At 49.2% G+C, this 21,955-nt stretch overlaps 2 protein-coding genes across 5 annotated transcripts; both read right to left on the bottom strand.

The window, feature by feature from the left end:
* Nucleotides 1-233: 233 nt before the first annotated feature.
* Nucleotides 234-8,916, bottom strand: TMEM184A (transmembrane protein 184A). Of its 4 annotated transcripts, none has more exons than XM_057416933.1 (9): nt 8,822-8,916; nt 5,504-5,728; nt 4,744-4,909; nt 3,795-3,885; nt 3,628-3,703; nt 2,961-3,052; nt 2,571-2,740; nt 2,278-2,475; nt 234-1,860 (listed from the first exon to the last, which is right to left on the bottom strand). In XM_057416933.1, the coding sequence occupies exons 2-9, from the start codon at nt 5,726-5,728 to the stop codon at nt 1,610-1,612; spliced, it is 1,269 nt and encodes a 422-aa protein (XP_057272916.1). In that variant the 5' UTR covers nt 8,822-8,916; the 3' UTR covers nt 234-1,609. The 4 variants fall into 4 exon arrangements, with proteins under 4 accessions (XP_057272916.1, XP_057272914.1, XP_057272913.1 ...); XM_057416931.1 differs by lacking the exon at nt 8,822-8,916 and adding an exon at nt 7,135-7,353; XM_057416930.1 differs by lacking the exon at nt 8,822-8,916 and adding an exon at nt 7,144-7,353.
* A 1,946-nt stretch (nt 8,917-10,862) lies between these two features.
* Nucleotides 10,863-14,402, bottom strand: PSMG3 (proteasome assembly chaperone 3). Its single transcript, XM_057416936.1, is given in 4 exon segments — nt 10,863-11,414; nt 13,586-13,803; nt 14,212-14,366; nt 14,368-14,402. Coding segments are annotated over 4 exon segments (561 nt in total). The 3' UTR covers nt 10,863-11,261.
* Between the last annotated feature and the right edge of the window lie 7,553 nt (nt 14,403-21,955).

The following is a 21,955-nucleotide window of genomic DNA, read 5'->3' as shown; positions in this document are numbered from 1 at the left end:
AGAGGCGCAGTGGAAGGAAAGGAAGCGGGAGACTCACACACACTCTCTTTGTGGAGTGAAAAAGATGAGCACGAATCCTGTGGGAATGCCAAAGTGTGCAGGATGCTGCGTGTGCAGGTATTTCTGCTGGGCCAGCAGTGAGGGGCAGGGAGGACACTGAGCTTAAGAGCATCAGCATTAGAGCAGGAACAGGCAGATTGTGGCTTTGCTGAGCTAAGGGAAAATGCTTGCCCTGTGGTAGAAACTGCTGTTTATTAGAAAAATTCATAAATAAAATAATTTTATGAAGTGATTTGCATTTTGCAGATAAGAGGAGGTACAGGGGGGACCAAACAAATACTAGGAGTTGTATGTAAAAGAGGTTTAAGCCTTACCCATCGCTTTGCCACATGAGTGCAACTCAGGCTGTAGGCTTGCCCTTGTCCTTTCACTGCCCCCCAAACAACAGCCCACCCAGTGCCTAAGCACTCCAAGGATCATCTTGGAGTAAAAATTGGACTAAAAATTGGGGGGAAAAACCCCAGAGAGGAAGTTTAATGGAAGGATGCGCGCTCTCCATCACTGGTGTGGCAGAATTCCCCCCATGCAGTATCTTCTCCTGCCAGCGGTCCTGCCCTGAGCAGTGGCATCCCCCAGCATCTCTGTCCCCACCACTATCACCCTGCTGTGCTCAGCTCCCTCCTGCCTTCCCCCAGGTTGGTAAAAAGCAAAGGGCTGGGAGGAACAGACAGTTCCCAGTAAGTGCATTCCTAGCACCACCAATCATGGTCTGGTTCCTTAATAAAGGCTCTGATAAGGAATCTGGAATCCCTTTTAACTTCTGATCCAGGCAGAGATAAGCTGGTTTGGACATAAACAAGCGCTTCTGTCACCGGCAGCTCTCCAAATGCAGCTGCAAGACCCTGCGTTAGCCCTGAATGAGGTCCTGCTGCTGCTCCCGGGGGAGTTACTCATCCAGCTGCATCCCCATCTGGAGGGAGAGGAGGATCACTTACTCTTCCTCCCTGGTAAAGGTCTGCACAACTCCATGGGCTTTTCTGGGAGGAGGAGAGGGGGAGAGATGTAAAAATAAGGAGTGATGTCTTTGAAGTGTGACCGGGTTTTGAGGTGAAGTGAAGTCACCTTCCTGGGCTGGTTTTCTCCACGGGGCCCTCGGAGATCAGTTTTTTCACTCGATTCAGGAGAAACTAGAGCAAAACCGTGCTGAGAAAAGCATTTCAGCACTGCTTGGAGGTAAGAGGACAGCGAGGGCAGTTGGTCCATCCTATAGCCTGGCTTCCCTCCCTGCCTGACATTCCCCAGCACAGGCATGGGGGCACTGAGGCAGCAGCAGTGGGGAGCAAAGCCCAGGCTGCAACGCATGGCTGCTTAGTTGCAGGAGCAAAGATAGCCCCAATCTTAATGCCCAAAGAGATGGGACAGCAGAAACTGGCACTATTTGATTTAACCTTTCCCTGGCTTACTGCATCTTCCCTTCGAGAGACTGGCTTTTTGGGTAGAGTTCCTGGCTTCTCAGTGCTCCCAGTAGACCAGGTTGTCTCAGCCTTGAGACACCTCCCATTTGCATGGGTTTAAATGTCCCTAGTGTCATTGTCCCTTCCATTGTCCCCTACAGCTCCTCATCCGACAGGATCAGCACTCTCTTCTCGATGTTTTTGCTCTTTCTACTGCTCGGTCCATCCGCCTTGGTGGCCACGTGCCCGTTCTCTCCTGGTGCTTTGCGCTCTGCATCCTGCATTGACTGCTGGGTGTACTGCTGGTACGTGGGTGAGAAGTTGTGGATTGCATCCTGGACGATGTCCTGGGGGCTTATGGTCTCCTTCAGCCCACTGGAGATGCTCTGCATCGGAGCAAGGTTTGCTGAAAAACAGGGAGAAAGGGGAGGTGATGGGACATCAGACACTCATGAGCCCAAGTGCTCCAAGACTGGAGTGACACTTTTCCATAGTAATTCAAGATAAGGAATTCATTGTGGTCCATGTCAGCTTGCAGTGGCAAGTTCCAAGGAGAAGGAAGGCAACCCGAGCTCTGTTTCTAGCAGGATGGATCCTCTCAGCAGCATGTGCTGTAATACCAAAATCCCCTAATTCTGCCCATCCACATCAAGGTCTCTCTTCCTATCCACTTACTATGGCTCATGGGTGTCATGAGGGAATAAGAAGGAACTGGTGGAGCACAGGAGAAGGAAACTGCTCTTGTGGTTTTAGCATCCCATTGGTAATGCTGTAAGGGGGATCTCTTTAGTCACTGTCAAAGAAAGGAAGAAGGAAAAGTTACCTGTTGAGTTTTCTTTCTTCTCTCTGTACACCTGGCAGGTGAATGCATAGCGCAGGGCAATGGAGGCAAAGAACATCTCAATGCAGATGATGAAGTTCTGGTAGCCGGCAGCCACTGTCCCAGCTCCCACCTCCTTCCCGTCGATGATCTGAACTTCAGGGATCACCCCACATTTTTCCAGGATTGCCAGCAGCGTCCCTGCACAGGGGAAGAGGGATCAGCTCTGGAGCTGTATCTCTGGCTCAGGTGTGGTTATGGGATGAGAAGCACTGGGCATCTGTGGTGGTACCCACCTTGCCAAAAGGAGAGGAAGATGACTGCCTTGATGGTGATGAACTTGAGGACTGGCTCAAACGGGCGCAGCAGGTCCATGGTGGCAAAATAGAAGAGGAAAAGGGCGTAAAGTGCCAGGCTGACAGAGAAGTTGTAGATGATGGTGATGTAGAGGTAGCCGCTTTGGACGCTGTGGGAAGAGAGAGATGATGCTCTAGGGTGCAGGAAGCAAAGTGAACGCAACTGGAGGCAAAGAAGGATGGATGTGGAGGGGAGCACAGCGCGGGAGGGGAAGGAGAGGCCTGGGGAAAGGGGGGAGCATGGGACCACTCTCAGCTTTTCCTCTGTGGTGATGAAGCAGGGACCCCTCCTGCCCCCTTCACCCTCCCATCCCAACCCAGCATCCTCACTTGAAGTCCCCGTCGTGGTACTTCCCGAAGGCCTGCAGGATGATGGTGACGATCGCCATGAGGGGTTTCACGATGCAGAACTGCAGCGTGGCCTGCATGGGGAAAGATGCAGTGTGGCCTGGGCAGCAGGGACATCCCACTGCCCTCCCTGCAGCTCCTGTTACCCCTCCACACAACCCAACCCCTCTGCTGCCAGGACGGAAACACACAGGAGGGAGCAGTTCTCCATCACTGCAGTGATCAGTGCTGTGGGGTGAGAGATGAACCTGCATATGGGAAGAAGCAGGGCTCCCAAAAGGCAGCATAGTCGCTTTGAGATGGGAGACCAGCTGAGCTGGGGACAGAGAGCCAGGATTCAGCCTGCAGCACAGACCTATAGAGGGTTAGAGCAGCTCAGGCTAACCTGGGACTGGACAGAGATGGCAATCTCAGCTCTGCAGTGGGAGGAGACCCTGACTCAGCAGTGAGTCAGCAGCAAGGACAGAGAGCCCTGCTGCTGGCTGCCTGCCTGCCTGTGAGCAGGGTGAGCTGCCTCTCGGAGGAGAAAACCCAAACCAAGCATCTTGGGAGAGTGACAAAGCAGAGCCCTCAGCAGGGCAGTGGGGAAGGGACCCAGAGAGCCCTCATCAGAGGGGAGCAGAGCCAGTGCCCCCCAGCGGGTACCCACCTGCTTGCAGAAGCGCAGGAACCCGATGGAGTAGGACATACCCTGAAGGCAGCAGGTCCCATAAAAGCAGCTGGATCTGGAAGGAGAAGCCGAGGAGATGCTGTTGGGGCTGCTGGATGGGGATAATGGGTGCAGGGCCAAGGAGCTTGTGTGTTGCTGGGACTTACGCAATGGGCTTCCCACGGATCTCAGCCATGATGGTGCTCTCCCCTCCGAGGTACTCGAAGCACAGGCTCAGGAAGCTGTAGATCACAAAGGCTGGCAAGGGAAGGGTGGACAGGTCAGCAGGGCTGATGGAGATCCGGGAGGGGCCTGGTACATGTCACATTCCTTCCTGCTCAGGTGTTTTGTCATCCACCCCAGCACCTCCTCAGCCTTTGGCGGATGGAGCCCAGCAAGAGGAGCAAGCAGAGTCAGACACACAGCACCATGCGCACAGGGTTTGCTGCAGATGCAGCAGCTCCTCTCTGCACACACAGTTTGTATGTGCACGGGGCAGCAGTTGTATGTCCCAGCACTGTTCATGGAGCCAGGCACCATTCACACCCAGACAAACCCAGGCAGGAGTGCAGTGGCCAGGGACCATCTGCATGGAAAGAGCTCAGAATTGCCAGGGGACAGCACAAGTGGCCAGCAAGGAGCAGGTCCTGAACAGCTCCATTGGACATCCCCATTGCTTATTCTTCATATACTCCAAACCTGAAGTAATGCACATGCCCACACTCTCCACTCCTCAGAGGGTGACCAACAAGGTGGAAGTGCAACCTCAACCCTGACAAGCTTCCCATGCACCTCAAATCACCCCAACTCCCCAGTTTCTTAGGTATGTCAACCTCCTGCTTTAGAGGACCTGCACTTTACCCCAAAGGCAGCCAGAAACCTCTTTCCCCAGGCACATGATGCTGGGGTCCTTCTGAGGCTGTTGGAAAGGCTCATGTCTGCCTATGGGGCATCTGCTTCCTGCTGCTGATGGAGAAGGAAGGGGAAAACCTCTGCTTGGAGGAAGGGAAGTGAAAGAGGTGGAGATTTGCCTCCTTATGCGATCCAGAGACAGGTCAGTGGGATGAGAGCCCTGCTTTGCCATCAGCATCCCTGCCAAGGAGAGGCTGCACTCACCTTCATAGCAGTCGCGCACTGAGTCAAAGTAGACATAGTACTGGTGGCTGCCGAGGAGGAGGAGGCTGAGCCAGGAGTCGAAGGCATAGATGGGCACGATGAAGAGGATGCGGATGATGTAGCGCTGCTCCTTGGGCATGGTGTAATTCCTCAGGTGTGTGTAGATCTGCAAAGGGCCCAGTGTGCGGAGCTGTGGCTACCCCTGGTCAGGAGGGGAACCAGAGGTACCCCCCAGCCCACAGGGCTGCAGGATGCTCATCCCACGTCAGCCCTCCATTGTGGTGAATAGACACAAGAGACAGGCTCCATCCCAGACCCTGGGGCACTCCCTTCCATGCAAACACATGGAAATCAGGTCCCTTCCCTGGCTCTATTCAAGGAGCATGCCTTCATCTGTGCCAGCCCCATCCCAGTGCTCAGAGGCACCAGCTTGCCTTCAGTAGCACCCGAACCCATGCCCATGGGCAGTTGGTGGTGTGCATCCCAAAGGCACAGACCCTAAGGTACCAGATGAGGAACCCCATTGGGTGTTGCCTCCAGGCAGTGCCAATGCCAATTCTCTGGCAGCCATCAGGGAGCAATGGGCAAAGTCCACTGTGCCAGGCTGCCAGCACCACTCTCCCTCTGCACAACAGAGATATCCCCTCCAGGCAGCAACAGCAGGAGATATTTATCCAGAGCTGAGTGATTTGCAATTAACTTGGGGGCAATCAACAGTCTGGCCCCAAGTGCTGAGCCCTGTCTCTGCCCCAGCCTGTACCTGGTGGAAGGTGATGACGAGAGCCGACCACACGAAGATGCCGGAGATGGCCTGTGCTGCTGTAGTGGTCAGGAAAAGCTGCTGGCTGTCCTGGGAGTCGTTGTGGGCAACCATGAGCAGGGCAAGGGCTGGCGATGAGGAGGGTGAAGCCAGCCTGGGTGCTGTGCTGGGCCCCAGGGTGCTGGGCTCCATGGAAGAGGGCAAGGCACGTGTGGCATTACTCATCTGCAGGGAGGGAGAGGCAAAGGGAGAGGCAGGACTGAGGTGAGCTGGTGAGGGGGAAGGTCCTAGCACATTTCCCAGCCCACACAATGTGGGCAAACCTCCCGTGAGGTTTATCTTCTCCATAGGTTTTTTCCAGCGTGTCCCTCATCCAAACCAGCCTATTTATGATAGTTGGAAATGCAAACATCCTTCAAGAGCAGGAGGTGTATGCAAACATGCCCCCAGAACACATGCTTCTCCTTCCCAGCCTTGCTTCTTGCTTCCTCAGGGGTCTTTATCCCACTTGTAATGGAAAACCTGCCTACGTTTGTGTCACTGTGAGTTCACTCACGTTGCTCAGGACCCTTTTCCATCATGAATCAGATATTTAAGGGTTAAACTCATCCCTCACCCATGATAATAACAAGTCCCTTATTTACTCACCATCTGGACACTTATGTCCTCCTCCTTGGGAGCCCAGAAAATACAAGAATACCTGTGATCCCCTCCAAAATTTAGCTCTTCTCATCATGCATCGCCTGATGGAGGCAAAGTCCAAGGCTGCCCAGGAACATTTGACATCACCCAGGTTGTTTGGCCAAAAGAGGCTTGGCCATTTTGGGATCATGGGAGTCTTGGTGTGCCATCAATGCCGACTTGAAGGGCAGCCAGTGGCCCCTCCTGCACCAAACTGAGCACCAGAGAGCAAGCCTGCCATGCTGCAGCAGAGCTGCTGCCCTTTGGGGATGCTGCAGTGCTCCGGCATCTCCCCAGCACGTCTGTCCTCCTCGAAGCGTTGCCCCAAGGCACGGAGCATTCCCAGCACAGAGAGCGGCTGGGGCATAAGGGCACTGTGTACCCTGCGGCTCCAGACAGCAAGGACCAGCCTAATAATACACTCTTATTTATAGGGCAGCTTCATATCTCAAGGCCAACAGATGCGCAAACTGCCACGTTTGGCCTCTGCAAATCTACAGAAAGCTGCTTCTTCCCAAGTACCACAACAGTGGTTTATAAACCCCCCACCAAAACCAATAACCTGTGAGCAGAGCTCTAACTATAGAGACGCTTCTCGGTGCATTCATAAACAAAGGTTTTAGCTGCTGGGTAACAACTGCCTGCAGATAAAACCATAAGCATGAACTGGTGAGAAGCAAGGAAGTATCTGCCGCAGATCAGAGTGGTAGGGACTGGCCTTGGTCCATTTAAACACAGCAAACAAACCAAAGCGAGAGCTCGCCCTGTGGCTGCCTCTGCTGCCCTCTGCCCGAACCCCAGCCTCACAGGAGAGGAAACTCGGCTGGTGTCAGATCAACAGCCCTAAAAATACCTTCCCCCCCCCCCCCCCCTCCCTCCGCCTGGCAGAGGCTGCCTGTAAGCGGAGATGCCCGGGGCAGCAGCGAGCTGGCGAGGAACCAGGAGCTCACCCGCAGTACCTGCGAGCGGGGAAGCACAGCCGGAGGTGGATGTGTGGATGGATGGAAGCAGAGCGGATGGAGGAGGCAGCGGGATTCGGGTCTTTTCCTCCCTGTACCTGTCCCGCTGCCCTGCTCCTGCCAGCAGGAAGAAGGGAGAGCCGGGCAGGGACCTGGTCTTTGCTCAGACCATGACGCTGCCAGACCTGCCTTGTAAACATTAACAGGAGGAGGGAGGTGAGAGCTCAGCTGTGCCCTGCTCCCCAACAGTCCTCACTCTTCCCGAGGGCTGCCCTGCTGCTAGCTGGGGCCACAGGCTGGGTTTGGGCATGGACCTCATAGAGTCATAGAATCACAGACTGGTTAGGGTTGGAAATGACCTTAAGATCATGCAGTTCCAGCCCCCTGCCATGGGCAGGGGCACCTCACGCTAAACCATGGCACCCAAGGCTCTGTCCAGCCTGGCCTTGAACACTGCCAGGGATGGAGCATTTAAGCATTTAGCACTTCTGTGTGCAATCTGTTCCAGTGCCTCACCACCCTCACAGTAAAGAACTTCTTCCTTATATCCAGCCTGAACTTCCCCTGTTTAAACCTGAACCCTCTGCCCAAACATCCCAATAGGGAAGGATCCAGTTCACTTCCCAGAACATAGTGGAGAGCCATGCTTATTGCTAGACCCATTTACCTTGTTTTTAACCCATCACTGTGCCACAGGTGCCCGGCCCAAGACATCCCAACCCCTATTAGTTTTCCCAGGCATGGCGGTAGGAGCACAGTGGCTCCAGCAGCCGGTCCCTGGCAGGCTCCCCGACATTGTCACACTCTGAACGTGGCGGAGCAAGTCATTAAACACAAAAGCCTCGGTGCCGCTTGGAGACGGGGCTCCCAGCTCCGCAGGTAATTAGATCCCGGCCATGCAAGGTAGCTGGGCAATTCAATGCAGTTAGAGGGACATTTGCTTCCAAAACAAAGGCGGCAAGGAGACAGAGAACAATATTAGCAGCAAAACTCAGCTTCTCAGCGCCAGTGCCACATCCAGTCTGGGTGTTTTCGGCCACTTTGCAGGTACCTGCCATGTCTACCTGTTACTCCATCATGGAGTATTTGAGCTGCTGAGCACGGAGCAGAAGATAAACTGAGCAGTGAAACCTGCTTTGGGGGCTTTTTCTTTGCCCCATCTACAGGCTGCCAGAGCATCACATCCCTCCCATTTCCCGAAGCACACAGGACAAATCCCACCTTGTCCCCGTGAGGCTGGGGCAGTCAGAAAGGAAAGGCAAACCCCTAGTCGCCCCCCCACAGTGCCTGTGCACTGTTGGCTGTGTGCCACAGTAAGGGGGGAGAGATCCCTAAACCCCATCCTGGGGGTGGGATCACCCACATCCAGGCTCAGCCCCACCACAGGAGACATGCCCTTCCTCCTGATTGCGTTCAGAAAGCACCAGGGCATGGGGGTTATCTCCCTGCCCAGCCTTTCCATAGCACCCTCAAGGCCACCCAGGAGGAAGGACCTATAGCACATAGCTATAAATTGAGCCAGGGAAGCATCAATCTCTCCTCAAGGCGATCCCAAAGGAGTGGGTGCCCCCCACACACAGGGCTTTTGCCATGCTGGTCCCATGGATGGCTGGGGCACTCTCTGCTCTGTGCCAGGTTGCCCCCCGCTGCTGCTCAGCCCTCCCAGGACCCCACTCACCCTGAGGGGCTGCTCCAGGAGCTGGCCTGGCTGCCGGGCACCTGCACCCGCATCCCCTGCTCCCTCCTCCAGCGGCTCGGTGGAGACTCCTCCTCCGGGCACCTTCCCAGCCCTGCCCGCTGTCAGCTCACCCTGCCTGCACCCCGGAGCAGGAGCGGCAGGTCGGAAAAGCCACCCAACTTACCTTTCCAGTCTGCCACGCTCGGCACCCAACCCGGAAAGCAAACACGGACGTAAAGCCATGGCGCAGCCTGACACCCGCACACGTCCTGCGGGGCAAAGGCAGGTTGTATTGCAGTTGGGAGTTAATCCTCACCTAGAGGAAAGCGATGGCAGTGACAGACCGGTGCTTGCTTTTTGAGGCAGGCCTTCCCTTTGGTTTACTGCAGAGTAGAGAGGAGCAAAGTTAAGGACCTGTTGCCCATGGTCTAATTTATCAGCCCTGGAAAGGCAGCAAGATCTGTGTGTCCTGTTTCCAACACCAAATCGGTGCTTTCAGGTAAAGCACCCATAGGACCAGCACAGCAAGCGCCCTGTGTGTGCATCACCCACTCCTCCGGACAGGCTTTAAGGAGAGATGGATGCTGTCCTGCCTCAATTTATAGCTATGTGCTGTAGGTCCTTCCTCCTTGGTGGTTTTGAGGGTGGTATGGAGAGGGTGGGCAGGGAAATAACCCCCATGCCCTGGCATTATCTGAAAGCCAGTTTTTAGCTGAAAAGGTCCTTTCTTGCCACCCTGTGCAGACCTGGTAGCACACAGAGACAGGAAACAAAGGTGGTTAACTCGTGGTTGGCTTTTAGGTAGCAGCACTCAGGTTTTCAGGGCACAGCAGCGGTTTGCCACCCTATCACCACGGTGGAAGATGCAATTTACATTCAATTTGCTAATAAATGTCTGGTTTGCACACATTGCTGGAGCTGTGGGCACCGTAAGAGGGCCAGGATTTGGGCAATACATTGAATTTAATGTCGGGAAAGAACCTCTACTAACAAACCAGCATCGTCATTAACAAATTCCACATGCCTCTCTCAGCCTTCCTAGACCAATAAAAAAGCATAAATGAGGGAAAATGTGGAGCTCTGACAGATGCAAATTTTTGATTCTTGGAAGCACAGTTTGGAGAATTATTTTTAGACGAAATTTCTTGTCGGGGCAGCTGCAAGCCTGCAGTGCCTGAATGTACTTTTAAAGTTTCATTTCTCATAATCCCTTCACTGCTGCAAATGACTTCAGAGAAAAGAGTCCTTTCAAAAGCCACTTTCTGCTTTTCTACTTGTAGGGGATTTTTTTAGCAACAGAAATATCCCAGCAGCTGGATCTGCATGGGGCAGGCAGAGGCTCTGGGCTGGTTCTGCCCAACCAACAGGTCCTAATGCAGCACAGGCTTTGCCTGCTCAGAATCCAAGCCCTGGCCTCTATTCTGCTCTGCCAATAACTGACAGAAGGGTGTAACAGCTCACTTAACAATTTACTACTTGGTGTTGTTACAAGAAGAGGTAAAAACAAATGTGTTTTCAAGCAAAGCCTGGCTATTAAGCATTGCATCAACTCATATGACTTCATTGAACGCTTTTATTTCAACAGACTTGGGAGAAGCACCCATGTGTAACCCCCCAAAACACTTTTGTCCCCATGTCTCCTATGACAGATGCTTCAGGAGAGGGACAGCTCATTGCAAGTGGACCCACTGAGGTATGTGCTGCCTCTTTGATGTGCTGGTACCACGTAATGCATAAGCAGCTCTTATTTGTCTCCTTCTCACCACTAAATTGGGCTCCTGTCTTCCACCCTGATGTCAGCTTTCATGAAATTTGCAGAGCATAATTATCTGCCTCTCTTTAAAACCAGAGCGAAAGTGGAAAATGGATTCCGACTGCATCAGGAAAGGGACTGACACGAGGACAAAAGCAGTCGTACAGGACTCATTTCCTTAAAAACAAGCAAGAAAACCTTTCCTATTATGCAACTGCTGTTGATTTGTTACAGGCTTGTATTTCAACTGAAGCAATTTTCACAGAGCAAAAAAGAAAACAGGTAAAATTAGATTTGTCAATGTTTCTTTTTATTCACCCTGCACTGGGTGTTCCCCCTCTGCGGTGCAGCGTAGCTCCAGAGCTTGGCATCCATCGCTCCTCAGGATACAAACGCAAGAGCCACGCCACTTCCCAAATATACAGCCCACCCAGTGTGATTAAAATAACACTTCTCTTGTATGTTGAGACAATTGCCGTCGTCTCATCACTGACTGTATGGACTGCAAACCTGTCACAGTAACAAAACCCACAAATGTTCTACACAGTAGAGAAAAATTCATGAAATTCCTCAGTTCGTCCAAAACCAGCACAAAGACATTCCATCATTTTCATTTCTTGTCCTTTTAAATAGGTGGTGATGAGTCACAGACTCAAGATCATTTCCTTGAATCCAGATGGCACAACTTCACCACACTTGGCAACTTCGGATCACTTCCCGTAGAGCTTGTATTCCTTCCATGGTCTTGTCCTTTAAAGCCATGGCGAGAAGAACGGGTTTGTTCCCAGCTTCCTGAGACACAAATGCCACCAGGTTTTTGGCACAAACATGAACGAGGGGCTGAAAAGCAAAGGCAGACAGATGTACACTATCACAGCTGGGAGAACTCTCCTGCATGAGCTGGGAGAGTCCTGCAATGACATGGAACGTGTTGAGAACCTGTTGATACATCCCTGGCAGTGTTCAAGGCCAGGCTGAACGGCGCCTGGAGCAAACTAACCTAGTGGAAGGTGTCACTGTCCGTGGCAGAGGGGTGGAACTGGATGAGCTTTAAGGTCCCTTCCAGCCCAAACCAGTTTGGGATTCTACACTTCTATGATGCTGGACCCAGACTGAGTGTGCAGTTTGTTGAGAGATTCCAACATGACTGGGAACAGACACGCAGTCTGGCTGGTCAGCACAGCCAAAGCATGCACCCAGCTGGCTTAAAAGGGAAGAGTTTGGACACAGGAGTGACATCCAACCAAACCACCCTGAAACAACTGAGCTGGAGCTGCACTTTAATCGAGTTCTGCACCAGTCTGGATATCTTCAGAAGCTGGTATAGAGAAGCTTTCCTGTCACTAATCCTCCCACCCTAACCATCAATTTCCTTCCACTAATCCTCCCACCTACCAAATATCAAATTATATGAAATGCCATGGATCAAAATGCCTCTGCTTCCACCATAACCAGAGTTCTGAAGAAGTCTCCAAGTGCAGATTTTGTTTAAAACCTTGTTGCTGATGAAGGTATGTTAATATACAAGCTCGGGAAAAAAACTTACTTTTGCAGCTCCTAAAGACCCCAAAATAGTGGTTTTTTTAGTCTTTTACAGCATGTCTAAAAGACGTGTTGGTTTTGATTTTAATAGAATAATAAATCCAGAACTAAGTAGTGATGCTGAAGGAGGGAAGAAGAGGCGTATTATCTTCTCAATGAGGTTTCTTTAACAAGAAAAAACCAGGAACAGAATAGCACAGACTGTTTCAGTTGGAAGGGACCTACAACAATCATCTACTACAAACCCAGAGCCAATTCAGGGCTGACCAAAAGTTACAGGATGTTGTTAAGGGCACTGTCCAAATGCCTCCTAAACACTGACAGTCTTAGGGCATCGACCACCTCTCCAGGAAGCCTGTTGCACTCTTTGACCATCCTCTTGGTAAAGAAGTGCTTCCTAATGTCCAGTCTGAACCTTCACTGCTGCGGCTTTGACCCATTCAGCTTGTCTAGGTTTTATTTACACCCACAGTCATGTATTTTATCAGAAGGATGAGCTTGGTTTCAGCTACCAGTGTGGTATGGAAGTGTGCACCATCCCAAGTGGGGTTGTTAATGGGGACAAGCAGGAAGACAGCAAACCAGTGAAAGCCTTTCCTTAAAGTCTGATCAATAAAGTTGGCAAAATGATTTAGAAATATGATGTTACAAAGAGAACAAAGGCACTTCCCATCTACAATAAAACACAAAACCAGCTTGGGGATGGAGGGGGTCAGAATTAGCAGACGTCATACCAGGGAAAGAAAAGCACCTCCCAAACAGAGAAGGGAGTCTATCACTGAAGAACAAGAACTCCGTAAGGGGAAGCTACAGGTAGAATCAAGAACTTGTGTTGCTAGAGATTTTCCAGTTAAGGTGAGAAAGTAATATTTGATAGCTCCAACTCTGATGGAAAGCCTCATATTGTAGTGCTGTAACTTTGTGCTTTAATGGCCGACTAGCTGACGCTTTGTGAAATACATTTTCTTCTGCGCTCTCTCCAGCTTTGTGAAAGGGTCGATAAAAACTCATTTTGTTGAAGCAAAACAAATTAAACTTTCTCAAGGGAAGGCGCTGGCAGGCACAGCTGGGAGAGTGCAACTAAAGTCCATGATGTGGCTGGCACAGATTGGGGGGGGGGGGGGGGGGCAAAAAAAGAAGGAAAACAACCTCACTGGGAACGGAAACCCAAAAAAGGTTATCAAAGGGTGCATGTTTGATCTTGTAACCCTTAGATCAATAGGAGCTTTATCAAACCTGCCATAAACACAGCAAAGCAACCCTTGGAGAGGAAACAACAGCTCCCCAAACCACTCCGTTCAACTTCTGTTATGTCAAGGCGCAGAGGAGCACCACATGCTTCTGATGAACCCCTCGGAAGAGACTCTTCAGTTCAAACACCAGTGAACTGCTGTGATCCACCAACTTGCACAGCCCCACTTACGACATTCCCCCCTTCTTATCCCTGCCGCCTGCGTATCCGCTCTCACCTCGTCCTTGCCCAGCAGCACCTTTGTGGTGAGCGAGGGCCTGCCCACGTTGTCACCCACTGTGTTGGGGTCCACATAGACGATTGTGCCCATCTTGCCGTACTGCGTGACTACCACGAGGACGGAGTTGGAGAACGCCGTGCACACCACCTCTGTCGGCACCCCGCGTACCACCTCCTCTCGCTGCTTGGACATCACGATGGGATTCGCTGCCATGGCTGATGAAAAAGAACAAAGCAGCAACGGTAATAATAAAACAACATTAAAAACACGGGCTATAAAAAGCCTGAATCCTTCATTTGAAATACCCAGTGTTAACAGAGCACAAAAGCATCTGGAGGGGTGTGTTGGTGCAGGCACAGCGATCAGCACCCCACACCCCTGATGGGGATGGGAAATCTAACTGCCCCGCCGCAGCCGTCCGCACAACGAGCTCATCATGCTTTAACAGCAGCCGCACCTATGGAGCCATGCCCTCCCTTCCCTCGCAGCCTCCCAGCCGCTGGCACCGAAGGGGCGACCCCCGAGCCCCGCTGCGCCCCGCAGGCCGCGGCGCTTCCCCCTCCCGCCGGGCCGAGCCGAGCCGAGCCGAGCCGAGCCTGCCGGGAGGCCTCTGCCGCCCCTACCCGCACCGGGCCTCGCCGAGCCGCCGCTCTCCGCCCAGGCCCGCCCCGCCGCGGCGGAAGCGGCGCCTTTCCCCTCCCTCCGCCGGCCGGCGGCGCGGGGCGATGGCGGAAGGTGATGGCGATGGCGGCGGTGCGGGACGGCCGCTGCTCTTCCCTCCCCTCAGCGCCGCGCCGCCATTACCCGCCGCCATTACCCCCCCCTTCTTCTCAGGAACGTCGCCCCGGGGCTGAGCCCCTTCCGCCGGCCTCATTCCGATGCCGTTTTCCCGTTTTTCACCCCCGTTTTCTCCGCTCCCACCCACCGGGTGTTGTTCAGCCCCCCCCCGAGCGTGCGTTCCCATCAAACTAAGGGTGGTCTGGGACCTTGGGAGCAGCCGTGTCCTCATCCCTGTCCTCCCCTTGTCACAGCTGGTGAGATAAGAGGCACGTTTGGCACCAGACCACTTCACACATGGTCCAGCTGCTTCTTGAGCGACATGTGGGGCTTGAGGGCACGATGGCAGCTGCCCCGTGGGGCTGTGATGGGAGATGAGGACCTCCGTGTGAAGAGCGCAAACCTAGATGCTCATGTCCCATGAGCAGTACGTATAAACATCTCTTTCTGTTGATTGCATACAGGTAATGCAATCCTGTTTGAAATACTCATGAATAGTAACTCTGAGCAGTGTTTTATACAAAGCTCTTTCTCAGAGGTTTGCAATCTTCCAAACTAACAACTGCTGGCTCTAAAACAGGCTCCAGTCCTTACTTTCTGTGTGTTATCCCTCCCTACCGTCATTCCCACCCCGCACAAACTATCCCTCCTGTGGCTGCAGCAATAGACCTGACTTGTGAATTGTTCAGGTAACGTCTCTTAGGGATTTAATGAATCTTCGTTTGTTTTGCATTAAAAGTTGTAACAAAACTTGGCTACGGGGAGAGGATGTAAACTTTGTGCTGAGAATCCCTTAAGGCACCGTTAGAGAGCAGCAGAGGTCCATGGAAAGGCTTTTAATGCACCAGGTTATACTTGTGGTTAATCCAGAGCCTCGATGCCTCTTCGGCGCTCCTTGCAATCTGGTAAATAGTCTGTTTTCCAGAGCTGCGAGGAAACAACATTCCTCTTCCTTGCTTGCCACAGTCACTCGAGGCTTTGCCTGTTCCATGGAGATAATGGCAGCTCTTGCCAGCAAAGCCTCCTGACTCATAAAGAAGTTTATTCCTGCTCTGCTTTCTCCAGAGAATAGTTTTACTTCAGGGAACACAAAGGACCAGATTCTTCCTGCCATCCTTGCCAGACTCCTGTCTTATTTTTACACAATAAAGAGAGTCCGCTCTAGTTCAGATTTACATGGAAACACTGCACTTTGCTGGTTTGGATTGGTTTGGGACAAAAGAGTTGTCTGCAACAGTTTCAGTCGTTTGGCTACCTCATTTTGGCATGGAGCTGAGGTGGGACATTGCAAACTCGAGAAGCAGGTGGCAAGAGGTGACGGGGCACTGAGTCTTCATCAATGAAAGAAATACATTAAAAAAGAAATGAAAGAATGGAGGAGAAGGCTCTGTGTGACCGAGGCAGGGGATGGAGCTTTGGGAATACCACCATGGCAGATCATGGGACCTTTCCTGAGGGGTCCCTGTCTGGCTGCCACCTGCTTCCCAGCGTTTTCTGGCTTAGAAGAAAGTGTATCTGTGCTTACACTTCCATTATCTATAGCAGTTTTCCTCCAAAGATCTCTAATCACATTGCAAGCATTACTGCAAACTCTCTTTAGACATAACAGTATTAATATACTGCATTTTATGATCTGATGGAAATAAACAATCGGGACAGGCAGCAGTTCAGAGTCATCCAGTCCTTGGCTGGAGATTCTGCAGGATTTCAGGATGCTTTTTTTGCTGCCGAAGACACATAAGTCATGCGTGTCTCTCTCTCAGTTACCAGAGAAAATCAATGACTCTGCAGCCCCATACTTTGATAACAAAACCTACCCATAGTATTGCAGCCTTATACCTTTATTATTATTCATTTGAGCGGTTTCTTACCACTCTTTAAACTGCTTAAGCGCCTCTGTGTGTGTAGACTGGAAGGAGGCTGCTTTTTATCATAAACTTTGCATTTTTTTTCCAAGCTGGTTTTATAAGAGCAAACGTGTAAGATCCACAGAGCATCCGAAATGTTTCCCACTTCCTTTGAAAACTAGACACACAGTGTTTGAGGACATCCATTAATAATCCTTGCTCTTGGGAGCACCTAGCTATCAAAGTGCCGGGTTGGTTTATTAGTTTACAGGTTATTACTTCTCTAGTTTAGATTTCTCTCTTGTATCTTTTATGATGCAGAATATAGACTGTGAGCTGGAACCTCAGGTGCAGCTGTGCTCAGGGCTGCGCAGCCAAGGAGGCAGGAAAGGAATTAGTTTGCTCCCTGATGCAGGAGCTGCTTGGGAATTATTCTGACCCTTGTTATAAATTGGGTACGTGCAGCAGAGCAGCTTTAAGTGCATGCTTTTGGCCAGCCAATATCAGGGATGCTCCTCTCCCTCTTATTGCTGTTACTGCAAGGTCAGGGGGATGTGGGTGGTGTGGGGTTGTGTGTGTACTCTCTCCATGGGGTCGTGTCAAAGGAGTAGGAGGGATGGGAGAAATCCACCTCCTGGTGCTTTGAAGCAGTTTCCACTGCATTTAAATAGAGCCTGGCAGAAGCAGAGTTCAGAAAATGCTGCTGAATTGAGGCCCTTGCAGAAGGGGTAGAGGAGCACATCTGGGGCTGTTCTCAAAGACTAGCTTTAACCCCAGAAGTCCCTGGCTGACTCTCTCTGCAGTTAGTGGAGAGAGGCTTTGTCACTGCTTGGTGCAAAGTGGAAGCACAGCTTTGAACCTGGCTATCCGCAGTCAGGAGTTAAACCTGCTGTGGCTCAAGCTGGCTGTTTTATCTCCTGGTTTCTAGATTTCAGGCTGATGTAGGTGTGGGCCTGCCAGACATCACCAAAGAGAGACAGACAGACAGACAGAAATGGGGCATCAGGTTTGCAGGGAAGCCTGAGGTTAAGATTTGAGCAGCTGAGGAGTTTGATGTGTTCAGGGTTAGGTGATAGCTGAACAGCATTCGCAGAGTTAAAGCTCTCAGGCTGTAATTCCATGTGATCATACCTTGAAGGAATATGAGGGCATTCTGGCTCTTCTGTACTTTGGTCGCTTTTCTGTGCTCCCTAAGAGAACAACTAGCATCATTTCTTATTCTGAGAGACATGTCTAAGAGGTTTGCTTTGTTCTTAAGTTGTCCATACAGCTCTTATTGTATGGGCCATCTCTTACTTCATTTGTTCCATGAATAAGAGGAAGGCTAAACAGATCAATTAGGCATTGCAGAACCACTCTAAGCTATTTAACTGTTGATTAAACACTTCCCCCCCCACCCCCAAGAGTAGAATTCAGCTGGAAAAAAAGAGTCTTTTAAGAAAAGATAATGCTCAGAAACCACATTATTCCCTTTCTGTGCGAGCTGCGTATGTGAAATAGATGGATGTCTGCATGCTGGGGACTATCAGGTCATGCTGTTTTCTTCTTTCAGGTCATGCTTGTTTTCTTGCGTTTGCAACTTAGTAAGGAACCATCATTCTTTGTGTAAACAGGAGCTGCCCACATATGAGCACTAGCATGTTTTTTTTCTGTGAAAGGGTAGGATTTAAACCGTGGCAGTAAGCCAGCGTGCTCCGGCTGGGCTTGGAAGCATCTAGGTAGCAATTTGACTGGAGCCCTTTGGAAGTTACTGTTTTTTTAAGTCAGATTTAGCAACGTATAAATAGAGGAGTACTCCAGGAGCACTTGTAGGACTTTGTTATGCTGTGTCATTTGTGTTTTCTGAGCTGCTGGGCAGGCTGAAGAAGGAGGACTCCAGATCCATGGGGCTGGGATGAGAAAGGAGCTCCCTTGGCGCTGGCAGAGTTTTACAAGGGGGCTACTGTTGAGGTTGCAGAGCCTGACAAAAGTCAGATAAGTCACATCTACAGAAGAAAGTTGCTGAAAACAGTTTCTTGGGTTCCTGGTCTCACAGAGCAGTAGTTTTCATATATTCAGTACTTTTAAAACCATCAGATCTTACATTTCTTTGCAAAAGATACCCAGGAATTATTTCAGCAACCACTGAAATGAAAATGACACTCTTGAAATATGTGGAATTTATCTCCAGAGCAGCTTCAGACTACCTAAGAGAGCTGAAAGAGCTCCAGGTACCTGAAAGAGTCTGGATTACATCATGCAGTCAAGCTGGTGCTGCCTGATAATAACTTTTATCCCCAATATTTATAATGAAATATCAGATGTCTGTACTGGACACTGTAGGCAGGGTATATGGAGCAGGCAGAGTCATTATGAAACCAGGTTGACTTTAAGTACTGTTTACATAATTTTCACTTGTCAAATAACAGCCCTACATAGATCTTGGCTATGACAGCGCCTGTGGATGGTATCATCCATCAACAGATCCACCCTGTAAACAGCAGAAGCTTTGCATTACTGCAATGGCTGAAGAAATTATCTCCATGGATCAGTAAAGACAGCAGTAATTGCCATAAAGCTCACTGTAGTTTATGCAAGAGTTTTTCAGTTGCTTGTGGTGGACTGTCAGATGAAAGACACCATGCAAATGGAGTGGATTGTAAAAGTAATTGTGGCATAGCTCGTAAGTACAAAACTTGTACCACTCTGTTCCTAAGAAGTGTGACAGCACAGAAAATAACGACGTAGCTCTTGCAAGAGTATTAGTATGATACTAATAGTTTAGTCAGTTGTATAAATCACTTAATTGCAACAGCAAATTAAATAGCGTTATTGTCTAGAATCCACCCAGAGTTAAAATAATATATCTTGATGAGACAAATGCCTTGTGCTCTGCCAGTAATAAATTAGCTCCTCTTTCAAGTGAGAAAACAATTAAAAACTTGGTTGAAAAGGGCATATTTTCTCCGTGGCCATTGATCCCTGAAACGCTGGAAATTAAAAGTGTTTCTAATCGTTGTTCATTGTTACACAGTTGAAAGAGGAAAAATCCATTGTCTCATGTTCAAGACAGTTATGAAATTGCATATTGGGAATAGTTGAAAATGTAAGAGGCATCTAACCGAATGGTTTCAACTTTGACAATGTATCATCATTTGCAGTTTATAATGCTGCCGTTAAGTTTGGGAGATATCAGTCAGTGCAGTGCAAAATGAGAATAAATATTTACTTTTCATTTCTATACTGCATAAATAACAGCAAAGTATGCAGTAGACAGGTCATGATGTGATTTTGAGGGTTGTGTAACTGAAGTTTCAGTATTACAGGAGGTATTCATCTTGCAAGATTTAAACACGTGGAAGCATTGAGGCATTTCCCAACCAAGTGGGCAACTCTGTGCCTTGCCAATGAAACAATAACAAAATGATTTCTGGGTATTAAACCCTACTCTTTTATATTAGGTAAAGATTGGCCCCATCTGATTGTCCTTTATAGATGTTGAAGATGGAGATGGTGGAAATGTCTGGTGTCTGAATGCTTCTCTTTCATAACACATTAATTTTTTTTGCCATGTAGTTGAATTTAAAATCCTCGCTGGTGCTGAAGTTTAGCACTTAAACCATTAGTTGTGCTATAGATCACAAGAAAGAATCAAAGTCAGACCTGCATAAAGATACACCATGACAAGGCAAAAGAATGCAGGCAGGTGCTCTTCAGAGCTGTAGAGGCTTTCGGATCTCGGTCTTCACCTACCTATACTAACCTGATTCACTTGCTGTCTCTGAAAAGGTAAGATTTTAGGAAACTGGAAGCAATATTGAAGGACTCACCTATGACAGAAGATCTGAAATACATTTATAAGAAATAGTGTGATTTGAAAGATTTGTGAGGCATGTGCATATGCTGCAGGATTTTCTATTTAGAAGTGCTTCAAATCCTGGTTATCGCCATTTCATAAAACTTGTTGAGTTTACTACACCCTCTCCTGCCTCTAGAGAGTAATAGAATAAATATTTCCTGTTGGAAGCAGATTTTAACATTTCAGAAGCCTGCAAAATGTTAAGTCTGTTAAAGCTGAAGTTTAAAGTTCATTTTAACTGGCCACATAAATTATTTTATGAATGAACATAAAAGAAGTAAGTGTTGAAATTGTTTGTTAGCGTCATTGTAAGTAATGAACTGAAGTTTGTGATAATTGAGTTGTGCATTTGATGGACAGTACAAATATGCTCTTAGAAGAAAAATGCAGTTATATAGTGGGGAAAATAACATTAATTTCTCAGGTGTTTATCTCCTGTTTCCCTACAAGAAACATGATAATCAAGAGAGCAGATGTGCTATCATCTTTTAAAGTTTCATCCGGCAAATAAGGTTGGAATATTCCATGAGCAAATCATTGTCATTTTCCTACTCTCTTCTGTCTCTGTAAGAAATGCTCTGCCTAAGTCCTTCTGTGCTCTGCACTTGGAATTCTTCTATTTCTCTAGGCAACTCTAGGCTGAGCTCATGCTTTTGCTCTTAACTTCATGTGATCCTCCTTTCCTCTTCCAAGAGCATTTTGGAACCAGTTTGCCCCGAAACCCTGAGATCAGAGAACACTGGGGGATTAGGCTTAAACTTGTTAAACTGAATTAACACTTCTGCCACATGATTCTGGCCTGTGCCAGTCCTTCTAATCTTGTTCAGAGTTTAGGATAATTTGTTTAGTAGTGCTGATCAGCTGGAGGTTAATTCAATTGGACTCTGGTTATTTATTCATACCCGGATTTGCTAAGTGTCGCAGCAGATACATGAGGGCTCTGTTACAGTTATGAGACGGCTTCATTAGTGTGACGGAGAGTCCATCTGGATGACTTCCTTTCCTCAATGCAATAACTGGCTGTCAGGGCTCTTTCCAGTGGGAAAAATTCCTTACATAACATCTCCCTTTTCATTTGTGTCGTTTATGTATTGATTACAACTTAAAATGCACTTCTCTGTTCTCATTGCTGGGCTTTAAATTGATACCAGCATCTAAAAGAAAAGTACAAATGTGTTTTAAAAGCCATTTTTTATTACTAATGGGTTGTCATGCAGTATTTTGGTCCTGCTCACTTCAAAGTCCACTTTCCCCATGTGGAACACAGTCAGCCTTTTACTCTGTCCAGAGTTAACTACCCAAAAGAGATAAAAAAAGGAAGAAGAAAAATGCATCCTGCTGAAATCTCTGGAGGAATTTAGGTTGGCAGAATGTCGTTCCTTAAACTGGAATGTGGCCAGGACACCAGGATTAATGTTAGCACAAAATGCCACTTGATTGCAAGTGTTCGGATAACCTTGGATGAAAGTCTGACTTGAAAAGAGGCTCTTCTAACAGAATAGGGCTTCCTGATATTGGCTGGGACTTCAGTTCAGGGTTGACTTGGAGAATGTTTTGCTATTTGCTTCAGCAGTTTTTGAATGGGACAGCTCTTGAGTGGTGACAAATCTCCCCTTCGCAGCCTGCAGCACAGCAGATAATTTCCCAGGGAGGATTCCATGCCGTTGAGTGATGTCTCTTTTTAGAGCTGTTTCCTGATAACATCATGCACACATTACACATAGGAGCCTGAAGGCACGCTTCTTGGGGAAGGCTCCTGAAGATTAGAAGGCAGGAAAAATGTTCAGTCGAGAAGGCACCGGGCCAACTTGAGCTTCTGTGGCCACATAAATGTGCAATAGCTGCTTATGTCATGGAGTTACTAATGAGCAAGTGAAACCATTGTTTGCCTCATTCTTATTTTAT

Source organism: Pezoporus wallicus, unplaced genomic scaffold (assembly GCF_028554395.1).
Source record: "Pezoporus wallicus isolate ANWC-B61680 ecotype Strahan unplaced genomic scaffold, APGP_CSIRO_Pwel_v1 scaffold_7392, whole genome shotgun sequence".
Classification (NCBI taxonomy): Eukaryota; Metazoa; Chordata; class Aves; order Psittaciformes; family Psittacidae; genus Pezoporus; species Pezoporus wallicus.
Note: the sequence above shows the minus strand (reverse complement) of the source record. Positions and strands in the feature narration are given on the sequence as shown.

What these genes read in the sequence shown, in the direction of transcription:
- TMEM184A (XM_057416933.1), bottom strand. Translation starts at nt 5,728, where the DNA reads ATGAGTAATGCCACACGTGCCTTGCCCTCTTCCATGGAGCCCAGCACC. An exon ending in TCGTCATCACCTTCCACCAG is followed by an intron (nt 4,910 to 5,503) that starts GTACAGGCTGGG and finishes GGCCCTTTGCAG; the next exon opens with ATCTACACACACCTGAGGAA. An exon ending in GAAGAAAGAAAACTCAACAG is followed by an intron (nt 1,861 to 2,277) that starts GTAACTTTTCCT and finishes CCTGTTTTTCAG; the next exon opens with CAAACCTTGCTCCGATGCAG.